At 33.9% G+C, this 12,921-nt stretch overlaps 1 protein-coding gene across 2 annotated transcripts; it reads right to left on the reverse strand.

Annotated features, from left to right (window-relative positions):
- Positions 1-8,989: 8,989 nt before the first annotated feature.
- LOC112001014 (serine carboxypeptidase-like 45) lies at positions 8,990-12,096 on the reverse strand. Of its 2 annotated transcripts, none has more exons than XM_024033179.2 (10): positions 11,747-12,095; positions 11,541-11,642; positions 11,261-11,356; positions 10,888-10,980; positions 10,724-10,794; positions 10,356-10,637; positions 10,103-10,227; positions 9,601-9,693; positions 9,380-9,497; positions 8,990-9,294 (listed from the first exon to the last, which is right to left on the reverse strand). In XM_024033179.2, exons 1-10 carry the CDS (start codon positions 11,991-11,993, stop codon positions 9,130-9,132), a joined length of 1,392 nt encoding a protein of 463 aa, XP_023888947.1. In that variant the 5' UTR covers positions 11,994-12,095; the 3' UTR covers positions 8,990-9,129. The 2 variants fall into 2 exon arrangements, 1 of the variants encoding a protein (XP_023888947.1); XR_002881774.2 differs by having other exon boundaries at positions 9,181-9,294; positions 9,623-9,693; positions 11,747-12,096.
- Positions 12,097-12,921: the final 825 nt, after the last annotated feature.

A 12,921-nucleotide genomic window follows, 5' to 3' on the forward strand; every position in this document is an offset into this window, starting at 1 on the left:
TTTAGCTCATACACAATTATAACTGTTTGATAGAGACTATCACCTTCGAGGTACATCCTATAACTCTCACATCTCCTAGAATACACGCTTGCAACCATATTTAAAGTATTTTTGATCTTTTTGCTTTTTATTTTTCTTTGTATATTTTCTTTTATTTTAGCATATTATGCATGAGCATATAAAATAGAGAAAAGAAATACCCAAGATGTTAAGCATTTGACATTGCACTTTTGCTATGCCGAATCATACGAGTGTCTTTGACACTGCACTTTTGCTATGCCGAAGCATACATGTGTCATATTATGATTGGCGAGCAATAGTGGTGAGATGGTTATTTATGCCTTTCTCTTAGAATTTTCTAGTCCTACCCGTCTTACTCATCACAAATAAGAGCCACAAAGCTCACTTGCTTAGTTGTGTATAGACATGCTTATCTAAGTTACAAGAGATACAAAGTTTAGAAAACTCTGTTTCATTGGCCATCCAAGGTACACAAGTATCAAAGTACACAAAACACACACTGTTTTTGTATTTTTCTGATTTTTCCTTTTTATTTTTATTTTGAAAACAAAACAAAATAAAAAACTAACCAACCAAACAAAAACAGACAATATGAGAGCATGAAAGAAGGATGCATATGCATGAAGGCATGATAGAAAAATGCAGATGCATGAAAGCATGATATCAAAAGCAGATAAGAAATCAAGCAAAACAGTCCTACTTTAGATAGAAAGAATTAAAACAGAGGACAAACAGAAAAGACAATTAATTCTTAGGCTCCTTTCTCACCCACACAGCACGAGTCTTTGGCCGTGAAGATGAAAAGGCACGTGTCCTAGTATGTCTACTAAAGGACATAGAAGAATTAAAATTCTCCTGAAATTAAGTTAAAAAGTTTAAGACTTTTAATAACTCTCCAAACAAAGGTGTAGGTCCTTGAGAGGAAACCTGTGACCGTTTGGACAATTACTTATGAGGATACAATTTAAAGTAATTATGACAAATGTGTCCAGCAACACCACAATGATGACAAACATTAGATTTAACAAAAGATTTAGAATTAACCAAATTAGTTTTGGATTTCATACCTTTATTACCTTTCTCAGATTGTGGCATAAAGATAGTCCTTGATCCAGAAGCCGTGGAAGATGAAGGGCTAGAGGAAACAGCATATCCTAAGCCAGTCTTATCAGAACTAGGCTTTTGAGCACTCAATACCTCATCAAGCTTTGTATTAGACATCCTCTCTATTTGAGTTGTAGCTTGACTAAGTTCAAACTCAAGATTCTTGACCTTCTCTTCTAATGAGGCGTTCTCCACAACAAGAATCTCAACTAACCTTGTAGTCTCATCTAGCTTGACTAACAGATCAGCTTTTTCAGTTTTTACCCCATTAAACTCTTTTCTACAAAGATAAGAAGTCTTTTCAGATTTTATGAATTCAGTGCATAGCTTATCACAGGCTTCTTGAAGGGTCAACTTCTTGGGTACTTCATCAGAAGAAGAATCCTCACTGTCACTAGCACTCTCCACAATCACCTTATCGGTTGAGGCAACAAATGCTATAACGTGATGACATTCATCCGCAAACTCAACAGAAGTGTCATCCTCAGTGTCACTCCAAGTAGCAACCAACCCTTTATTTTCTAACTTCTTGGTCTTTTCCTTCATGAGGTAGTTTGGACACTCTATCCTCATATGACCAAAACCTTTGCACTCATGATATTGAATAAGGAGTTTCTCATTCTTGCCTTGAGAATTTATGTTTCCTAAGAGGTCTGCCCTTATCCTTTTTCCTAAATTGAAGAAACTTGATAATCTCATCAGTTATGAAGGTTAGATCTTCATCCTTATCTTCACTTTCATCTTCATCTTTAGAGTCCTCAATCTCTTCCTCTATACCCTTAAGAGCCAAGTTTTTACTCTTTTCACTTTTTCCCATTGAACCTAATCCCATTTCATAGGTTTGAAGGTTCCCTACAAGCTCAGTCAAAGGAATTTAATCAATGTCCTTTGCTTCTTCAATGACAGTAATCTTGGCATGGAATCTTTCAGGTAAGGACCTAAGGATTTTCCTAACAATTTTGGATTCTGCTATAAATTCTCCAAGGTTGAAAGTAAAATTCACAATATTATTGAGCTTAGCATAAAACTCATCAAAGGTCTCATCCTCCTCTATTCTTATTTCTTCAAAACTACTAGTGAGTTGTTGAAACTTCACAGTCTTTACTGCCTTGGTACCTTTATAGGTGGTCTCAAGAATGGTCCATGCTTCCTTGGCAACTTCTGTGAATGATATTTTCAAGACCCTACTGTTGAAATTTGCCGCAATGATTGTTGCATCATCCCAATCCACTAGTGATTCCTTTGGCTTAATCTAGTCAACTTCAACAGCTTGCCATACTTGTTCATCTAGAGCCTGCAAAAAAACTTTCATATGAACTTTTCAGTACACATAATTATTTCCATCAAATAAAGGAGGTATAAATAAAGATTGTCCTATATCTTTGACAACAGGGGTCAATAGATCACACTCAAGAAGTTAATCCAATCAGAGTGAACCCGCTCTGATACCACTTGTTGGGAAATTTATACCCCAGTTGATAGAATTAACAAGTTTTAAACCTAAGTTGTTAATTAGATTTATTATGAACCAAACTTGTTAAAACAAACAAACATCAATATCATGTCAAAATCATCAGCGAAAATAATAAATAAGACAAGATATGATGACCTAGGAAAACCAATGAAACCAACCAGTTTCACAGTAAAAAAACTTGAGGGGAAACCTTCCCGAAAAGCAATCCATTATAGTAAAGAGAAGTTTCAGATCTAATACAAAACCTTTGTCCCTCGACTCTACAATCTCCGTAGATGAACTCACAGCAGAAACCTTCTACTACTTCAGAACCTCTGAACTCTTCAATATATGAACACTATCCTTTTATGATGCATGGATCCTAGTACGTGACTAACTCCTTTGCACGAATCCTAGTACGTGACTCATTCACCAACTTAAGGAAGAAGAATGTTGACTGCAAAGTTCTTCACTTCATCAACAATGAAGATCAAGAAGCACTTGGTTACAAAACCTTAAGGCGCAAAGACGCAGTAACTTCTTTCAGAGAGAATAAGGCATCGGTCACATTTTGCATATGTTCTCCTTAAATTCTTTTATATGACGACCTCTAAAATAAGCCTTATATAGGTCTAGGGTTGTGAGAAAAGAAACTCTACTCAAATACATAAGCCTGGCCCAAAAACAGAAATCTGAATTCCCGTAACCTCGAGAGATAGCAGCTATCGAGGAGGTGTCGAGTAGGTGTCGAGATTTAATGAATCTTGACAAATAGCAGCTATCGAGGAGGTGTTGAGAAGGTGTCGAGGGGACAGAAACTTTCTCGATCAATCAACCAGCTATCGAGAAGCTATCGAGATTGCGATAAGCATCAGCTGAAGATCTCGACAGATAGCTAGGTGTTGAGGAGGTGTTGAGCAGCTATTGAGTTTTAAAATTCAGCATTTTCTCACTTGATTCTTGGACAAACTTGCATGGTTTTAACACTTGAACTTGAAACAAGGTTTCTTGACGTATTAAACACATCCTAAATCTACCCAAATATAAGTAAAGTGCATTTTGTCAAATGATTAGCCAATTACATAAAATAATAACATACGCTCTTTAACAAGTGAAACCACATATGTCCTAACATAACAAAATTTGTAGTAAAGGAAGTTCAGGGAAAGAAAACACGTACTCTACCCGTTGCTCTAGAATGTTAGCAATTACTCCATGTGCTAGTAGTCCCCAACTCAACACTGTATAGTTACCGACCTTCTTGGATTAAGTGTTTTCGTCCAAGAAATGTGGAGTGGATTTGTTAAAAACCATTAGTAACAAGTATGCATGTTTTCTTTTATAATACTTAATATAGTATGTTTTGCGATGTGCAACTAGTTTGAGTGAAATTCTCCTATGTCATCAAATAAAGAAAAAAACAAGTATGCATGTTAAATCTTAGGATTGAGTTGAGGTATGGTGTTCAAAGTCAAAATACAAGTGACATAGATGTTAAGGGTAAAGCATGTACCAAAGTTTTAAGTTCCTAATTATATCTAAGATCAATCTGCCTACAATAAAAGAGCAGTCAGGACAAGCACCTGGGTATGACTTTTTCTCATAAAGTAGAATTATTTTCGAGGTATTTGTTTGATTGCTTCATCCAAAACCCCAAGTTGCCTCTTAATTTAATCAGTACTTCACATTATTACACGCAGCCAACCATCTACACTGCCTCAAGGGAAAGGTCGAAATGAGTTCTAGAAGAATATAACGGCCACTCATGCCCACCTTTCCTCAAAGCCACTCCCACAAAAAATGGGTGCAGACATATTCTGGATTCTTTCTTTTTTGATCAGAAATATTCTGGATTCTTTTATTAAAAACACTTGGATTGTATTCACATTTAGGTAGCGAAGTTGGTGGTGACTTAACCCTGTCATTTTTCAATCATGACGCATGCGCATTATTTGTGGTTCCAAATTCAATTTCCAAAAGATCAGGATCACTTTAGGCTCGAAGATGATGAATTTGTGGGTGTCCTTGCACGGAAACGGGAGCCAGAGAAGTGGCTCTTCGCCTTTGGTGAGAGGATGAGTCATGTTGAACCTCATGCTTTAGTTACATTAATATACCCGAATTATGCTTTCATACCAAAATTTAAGTAAGGCATCACGAAAATTGAATAAAAGAAACAATAAATATAAGGACAAAATTTAACTACAAAATTAATTATAGTTCTAAGCTATAACCTTACTCAATATCAGTAACATTGCTATATGGGTCTGTTTGGATAAAATTTATTGTTGCTAAAACTGAAAACACTGTAGCAAAATAATTTTTAAATGTGTGAATAGTACCGTAAGATTTATTTTTAATGAAAAATTGCTAAAAAGTGAAGTTTGTGGGTCCTGTACACTGTTCATGAGACCCAAAACTGATAAAAGAGGGTTGAAAAGTCAAGAAAACGACGGCTACTATTCATGAACAGTAGCCGTTGTCTCCCAAAAAGCGTGCACAGCAGCAAAAAAAAAAAAAAAGCGTCAAAATGTAAATGCAAGAAGGACACGTTTACTGCGTGCAACTATAGCGTGGGTCCCATGCCCAAAACGCAAATGCTGAAACGCAGTAAACGCCAAATTAATTTATATCCAAACTAATACTATATTTTGAAAATTTAACTGTTGGATTGCATGATTTTTACGCTTTTAATACACTTGTCAAATTTTGTGTCAATTAAATATTATTTACTATATGATTTATAAGATTATATTTTATGCATAATTTTAAACTATAAAAACTTGCAATTTAAACAATTTATTGATAACATAGCTATTGATTTTTAAATTTCTTTAAATTTTGCAAACATGGAGGATATAAAAAAATATATAGTCCAATGGTGAAGTTGTCAAAATTTATCTCCAATAAAAAGATATTGAGTAAGGTTGTAAACTTAGACTACAACTAATTTTGTAATTAAACTTTGTTCTAAATATAATTTAACACTACAACATTGAAAAATTCCAAGAAATTTTTTTTATTAACCATAAATTTGTGAAGTGTTTCCATTGGAGTTAAAACAAAACTCAAATTAGTTGACTTAGAAAATGTTATTTCTTATTGACTTGGTTAATCCAAATTGTTGAATTACAAAAACAAGGCTAAATTAAAATAAAATTTACTTTGTGCATCCTATTAAAAACTTTGTATTGTAGATTGTGATATGAAAGGAAGTAGGTTTATGTTTTAGGACTTGTCCCATATTGAAGCTTTTTGTGGGTATATAAAGGGCCTGTTTGGATAAGTTGTTTGAAAATGGACGCTTTTAAAAATAGCATTTTTAAAATGTGCGTTTAGAAAACACAATTTTAAAAATTATATTAAAACGTTTGGTAAAATTTGTATGTAGTATTAGTCTAAAATTGTTGTTTTGGTGCAAATTACCAAAAGGACTAGAAAGGTCTTAATTCTGATGATATTATTCCATCATATTTGATGTAGCTCATGAAAATAATAATAAAACAATAATATTCACTCTCCCTCTAACCTTTTCTTTAAATAAAAAAAAAAAGGTAATATTATCAAAAGCTAAAACTATATTAAAATAACCCTAATTACTTTCTCTTTTCCCAAAGCTAATATCAACCACAAACCTGTCCAAATATATATATATATATATATATCAACGACAAATAATGAAAGTGGAAAAGTGATAGCAGAGAAAGAGAAACCAAATACTTCCTTCACAGTTCACACGAACAGCTTTTTCTTGCAAACATGGAAAAAGGAGCCAGTGGACATGGTGTTCCTGTGAGTGGTGCTTTCTTATTTCAATTTTCAATACTGCAACGATTAAGCTCTTTTTTGTTGTGTCAACATTCTCCACTGCTGTTCCAACATCTGCCTGAGACCTTGAGCACAGTGTAGCTGCTGGAAAGTAAGGGAGGTGAGCAGGGACGGACCCAGGATTTTAAGCTGGGAGGGGCCGGAGTTAAGCGAATTTTTTTTTTCAAAGACGTATCTATATAGTATTAAAAAACTATCAACCAAAACAAATACACAAAAATCATTGTTTCTTAATATATTAAGATACAATCAACTACCAACAAAAACAAAAGACACGAAACACTATTGGTTCTTAATACAATTATCTATGAAAAGAGAACTTGACGCTCTTTTAAATCTTCAAAATTATCTATGATTGAATCCAAACTAAATGTCAAAACTATATCATTTTCAATATATAAATTGAGTATTTTTCACTTCTTTTCAATTTATAAATTTATCTAATTTAACATTATGAGTTAACAATAGGCGCAAGTGAATCACTGTTATTTTCTTAAATTTATGTGACAATTTACTATATTATATGATTTGTTTTTTTCTTTTTCTTTTTTGTCTTTGGTCTTTGTATCTCTAATTTTATTTATCTCTTTGTCGTTGTCCTGTCTCCTTATTTCTGACCCTCACCCAATCCCACTACTGACCCTATGGCCCTATGAATTTATTATGCAGTACCAGCAAAATTTTTTCCTAACTTTACCATTTTTTTTCTATCACTTCACTTGTCCTTATATAGCCCAACTACTAGTCAACAAACAATCAAATACACACACTCTCTCTCTCTCACTCTTATCTATATAATATAAGAGAGAGTGTTACAAACACAGATTGACAGAGAGTCACAAAGCCAAAAAGCCAAAAAAAAAAAAAAAAAAAAAAAAAAAAAAAAAAGCAAAAAACACCACAGGCACAGATTCAATTCACAATCACCAACATCAATTCATCACTATCAGTAAAAACACAAATACTACAAGTCCACAAGCACAGATTGTTAAATTCTAAGATTCACAAATAATCAAAAATTATATTAGGTTTTGAAGGATAGATTAAATACTTGTGAACTATGAAGACTGGAGCAACAAAGCCTTATTTTCAATATATTTTTAGTTCGTGAGTAACAACCTAATAACAGGACAAACCATTTTGAGCAACTCTTTGAAACTTTAAAATTTTAGTTAAAAAAAACCTCAAGTCAGAGACCCATTCAGCTACAAAATCATAAATAAGTTATGACAATACAATTTCTTAATATTCTCATAAATATTTTCCCAAAAAGTGAGGAACTCATGACAGCTTATGACAATACAATCTCATAATATTCTTATAAATATTTTCCCAAAAAGAAAAAGGAAACAAAGGCAGTCTAGGACCTGGTAGAAAACAAAGCCTAGATCATTTCATCTCCCCTAACACTGAAAGGCAGAGACAAGCACGCTTTCAGATAAATATTGTTGTTCATATTAGATAACAAAGGGATGAGCTGAAAATAAAGCACACGAACTATAGTTCATCCCTATATTGTTAGATTCTCTTCTTTTTTTTCAATTCGTTTTTCCGTTTGTTTTGGACTGCTGGGTTAGTGCTTTTACTTTGTTTATTTATTTTTTTTTTTTACATTTACATGGGCTGGCTGACTCAGTGGGATGGTTTAGGATTTTTGGAGGGGGGCTGGGTTAAAAAGAAAGGGGGGGCCCAAGTCTTCTTCTTGTTTTTTTTTTTTGGGCAAATTTACTTGCTAAATTTTTTTTTTTTGGGCCCAGGGGGGGCTTGGGCCCCCTTTGGGTTCAACGTGGGTCCGTCCCTGGAGGTGAGGTTATTTGCTGGCCGGTGATTTTGTCATTTAGCAAATACATGAGGGTATATTAGGTATTCAAGCCTTAAAAAGTATTACAAGATCTGCGTCTTAAGTGCCATTTTCAAAAGGTTGGCTGGAACTCCATTTTCAAAAAGCAATATTTTGCATTTGAAAGAACGCAATTTCTAGTAAAATTACAGTGCCAAACGCACGCGTATTCGCATTTTTAATAAAAATGCACGTTAAGGCTTTCAAAACACTCTATCCAAACGGGCTCAAAGTAACACACGCTAACAAGTAAAATAATTGATAGAACTTATGAACATTCTAATAATGAACTCTTTTGTGCAAATGAAGTCCCATTATTTTATTTTCGGATCATTTTTAAATTTCTTAGAGACTTATCTATAAATTAATGACCTAAATCATAGTCAAATACACAAATTTTGTAGGAATTTCTTTTAAAAGGAAACTTTAGACTTGCTATGTGTTTATTATTAATGACCTAAATAATAAACTCTTTTGTGTGGGGGGCAATTATCACCTTAAAGAAAGTGTATCAAAGTACCATTATTTTTTTGATCATTTTTCAAGTTCTTAAACACTTCCGGCAGCATATATATATACTTCCTTCCCACGGTCTCTAAAACTCACACAAACACTACTAGAATAATACATCTAGTCCATTGCTGGTTGTCAAACTATCAATTCCTCTGCCTCTGCTGTCAATGATAACCTACTTGGCAGTATAGATTTTTGCTCTTTTACGTATCATGGCAGGACACAGTCGGTTTTTACCATTAAATCAGCAAGGGCAACCATTGAATTCTACTTCTGAAGTACATTTTGTTGCAATGAGAAGTTGATGAAAAAAAATTCAAAACGAAACAATATGGTTGCTTAAATCTTGTACATTAATTTATGAACTTGCTCAATGCTCAGTCAATGAGGCTGATTCTGGCATTGACTTTCCCGCCAAAAATGAACTAAATAGCACAAGTGATCTCTTTGGCTGTGTAAATGGAGCTTCATGAGCTGCTCCTCTAATGGTTGCGAAAGACAAGATATTGCCATATACTTGTGTCCATCCAGCAACCTGTAAGTCAGAAATGTGAAAGACTAAGTAAAGGTTGCGTTGTAACATTTATGTTTGTTATTTAACTTATTCTCATAATACTAACCTGTGTTCCTGCAAACCACGTTCTGTAAGGCACAGTTGTATTTAGTCCCAACTCCTTGGCAAGTCCATTTACAAGTATTCGTGACCCAGTAAGTGGGACAACTGAATCTTGGTCTCCACTGTAGAGATGCATAATTCATCATTATTTCTAATCTGACAGACTTACATATTTGATGAAATCATGGACGATAAACTATCTAAATTACTTATAGTTTTATATACCTGTATACTAAGACCCAGATACCTGATTTGGCAAGCTCACCCAGAACATGGATTGTAGGTACTTCAAGATTTTGCATTTCATATTTGACGACACTGTTATAAAAAGAGAACACAACCATAAAATAACTTTTAAAGAAGAACTGATCAGGTAAAATAATGAATAACTTTGAAAGTGTACTTACTAACATCAATGATGGTCAGAGGAGAAAAACAATGCATACTATTAACAAAAACCTTATGTTGGTCACGTGGTACTTAAAAACATATTTGAAACATTGAAAATGATTTCAAACTTAGAAAACTTTAAATCTCTAGTTCCATCACAATAATATTATAATTAAGATGTTGTTGAGGAGTTGGAATTAATTGAAGCAATTTTAATATTTAGAGTTCCTTGTCATGTTACTCTTCTGATGGAATCTTTTCATTTTAAAATAGGCGTGGAAAGTTTTATCCTAATTGATTGTAACGCAAACATCAAGAAGTGTAGTAAGATTATTACTCGCTGCAAATAGTCCAATTGGAGACTCCAACAAGTCGAGCATGGAAAGCCTGCTGTACGTCTTTCCGGTTCAAGTACTTATTTGTTTCATCTTCCACACAAACATCTACTTTTTCCGTATCTTGCTGTAAGTGAGATCAAATTAACACAGAGGAAAACATAAATAGGTACAAGAAACAGGGGAAACAGAGTTTCCATGCATGTATAAGGCATGGAAAGAAGAAAATTTGAATGAGAAAAAGCTGAGTCTCACCAGTTGATTCAGCACCTGGGCTTGTGAAAGAACTGATGGTAAACAGACATCAAGAGTGACATCATACGTGTCGACAAAGTCACTAACTTCTCTTGAAACTTGTCTTATTACTCCAGAGCAAACAGGAGTGAGAGTGCCACTAGCTGACTGTCTTCTAATTTGGGAGAAATTACAGATGGAAGTGAAAATTTCATAAGTTGAATCGGATATCAATCCGTGAGACCAATAGAACTCAGCCCTGGAGTTGAAATCAATATTGAACTCCAGTAGAGGATTCCCTATCTGCAGGCAAGAAAGTTTGAGCACATTGCCTAAAAAGTACTGCATTTAACTTCATTTTTCTTTCTAAATTGCGAACTTTTACTTACAGCTATGCCCTTGAGATTGAACTTCACATTTCGTTTAATAATGAGCTGTGCGAGTTGTGGAACATAATGTCCTAGCAGGAAGCAGAATTTTCAGCAATCTCTCCTCTCTAAATTATTGTGTGGTTTCATTAAGAGCAAGTTATTTTTATCTACTTAGAATATACCTGCATAACTCTCCCCTGTGATGAACAAATCTCTACCTTTGTATTTTGGGAATTTTGTGAACCATCTCTGAAGGAACTCGAGATTATCTTGTGCTGTTGATGAACAAATTTGGAATCTATATTAGATAAAATGCTTCCACCATGGACAACATCTTTTCTATGGGAACAAATCTGCAGATTTTCTTTCTTAATGAAATGATGCTACGTAGTTTTAATGTCAGTCTGAAGTATACATATAAGCCCATTTATGCTACACCTGAAGTTGTCTAATGAAATTAATTAATTCAGTTCAGTAATGATATTTGAAAAATAATAAGAATATCTCTTTCTTTGGTACTCTTAGGCTTGATGGTAGAAGTTATGAAGTCAAAACCTGTGAGTTCATCGTTCACGGAGTCATAGAAAGATTTATTAGCAGAGAAGGAGAATCCAACTCCTGCCGGGGATTCCAGGTATAACATATTTGCTTCTGTAACATTAACAAAAGAGAAACTTAGAAGTAAATCCAACTATTTACTTGAGTAAAATATATGCTCCTGTTGCAAAGTGAAATTTAGAAAATAGACCTTCCTTTTTCACTTTAATAATAATGTTATGAACACACATGCACATTCCACATTCAAAAAGTTCAAGATAAAGTTTTATGGGTATACCTTTATTCCAGCTATAATAATTTTTGACCAGAATGTCTCCACTTGGTCTAAAGGGCCCATGCTCACAAAATGCTCCGGCACCAATTGATGAACAGCCAGGACCTTCAAAATTCATTCAAGGATTTCAATTTTTTTTTTCTTTTGAATTCATACAAGTCAGTAAGGATTTGAAGCTGAGTTTAACAAATAGATTAATGTGAATTTACCTCCATTCAACCAAAGTACTAGAGGCTTTGCAGCTGGTTCTGTTTCTGCTTCAGCAAAATAGTAAAAAAGAGCTCTGTGTTGTCTTTCATCAATGGTTATGTATCCCCCATATTGCTGGAAATTAACCTTTGGCTGCCCTGGCAAGCTGACTATCTTATCATCTCCCGAAATGGAGTCAAGAGTTAGGCATACTTGCACAAGAGTTGCATAGATTGTTCCGATGATAATCCATGATTTATGTTGCATAATGACAAACGGAGAGAGAGAGAGAGAGAGAGAGAGAGAGAGAGAGGATGCAACTTGATTGTGTTTCTTGGGTTGGCAAATGTTTAGCTACTTTTAGCCAGCTCATTATTTTCTTTTATTTCAGTTTTTTATAGATAGCTGGCTATATCAAAATACATAATTCAAATCCATTTCAAGTATACGTTGCCTAGGTTATTGCAACTTCCTTGTTTTATTTAATTAATTAATTAATTAATTATTTTAATGATAATTGATACACTTTTCTTTGCTCTTGTTTGCTTCCTCCTTTTTGTAACAGTTGTTACCTGGTATTTTTTTTTTTCTAAGTACTAATATAGTAATAGTAATATGCAATGCTTTATTTTTTGGCAAATACTTGAAATGGGCATATCAGTGTGTACAGACATAGGTGCGCAACAACTGATTACGTGAGATAGCGTCTATAACTCTAGATTTCAGTTGCCCCCCCTTTTTTTTTGTGGAAACTATGCAAATAAGTTTAGAAACACAACAATTTTCACAATTGTTGAAGTAACATGTTGTGATTGGTGCTAACAAAAGTAAAATAAGTGTGGATTCATGTAAAAGTGATATTTCTATTATAACAATTTACCATGCCAATAGTGATAAAAAAAATTGTCAAAATATTTATGTCCCTAGCATTACCGAAACTAAGCAAGACTTCACTTCAAAAGCACCATCTTTTTTTTTTTAATCCTTAAAAAAAATGTCATTGTTCTTAATCTTCATCACCATGATTTTGAAAGATTTTAAAAAACCAGAAAAATCCACAGAGAGATAGTGATTACGTGGTAAACAATCAAAGAATGTAATGCTTCTTATCTTATTTGGACGTGATTCGGGAATTTAGAAAGAGACAGATTTAGATTCAAAAAGTTCTCCTAAAGCGTGTTGGGAGCCATCATGA

This window comes from Quercus suber, unplaced genomic scaffold, assembly GCF_002906115.3.
Source record: "Quercus suber isolate HL8 unplaced genomic scaffold, Cork oak 2.0 scaffold_76, whole genome shotgun sequence".
NCBI classification, from domain to species: domain Eukaryota; kingdom Viridiplantae; phylum Streptophyta; class Magnoliopsida; order Fagales; family Fagaceae; genus Quercus; species Quercus suber.

Coding starts and splice junctions, on each gene's coding strand:
- LOC112001014 (XM_024033179.2), bottom strand. CDS start 11,993: ATGCAACATAAATCATGGATTATCATCGGAACAATCTATGCAACTCTT. Junction 10,795..10,887: donor CACAGGGGAGAGTTATGCAG/GTATATTCTAAG, acceptor GCTTCCTGCTAG/GACATTATGTTCCACAACTC. Junction 9,694..10,102: donor AATTGGACTATTTGCAGCGA/GTAATAATCTTA, acceptor TTTTTATAACAG/TGTCGTCAAATATGAAATGC.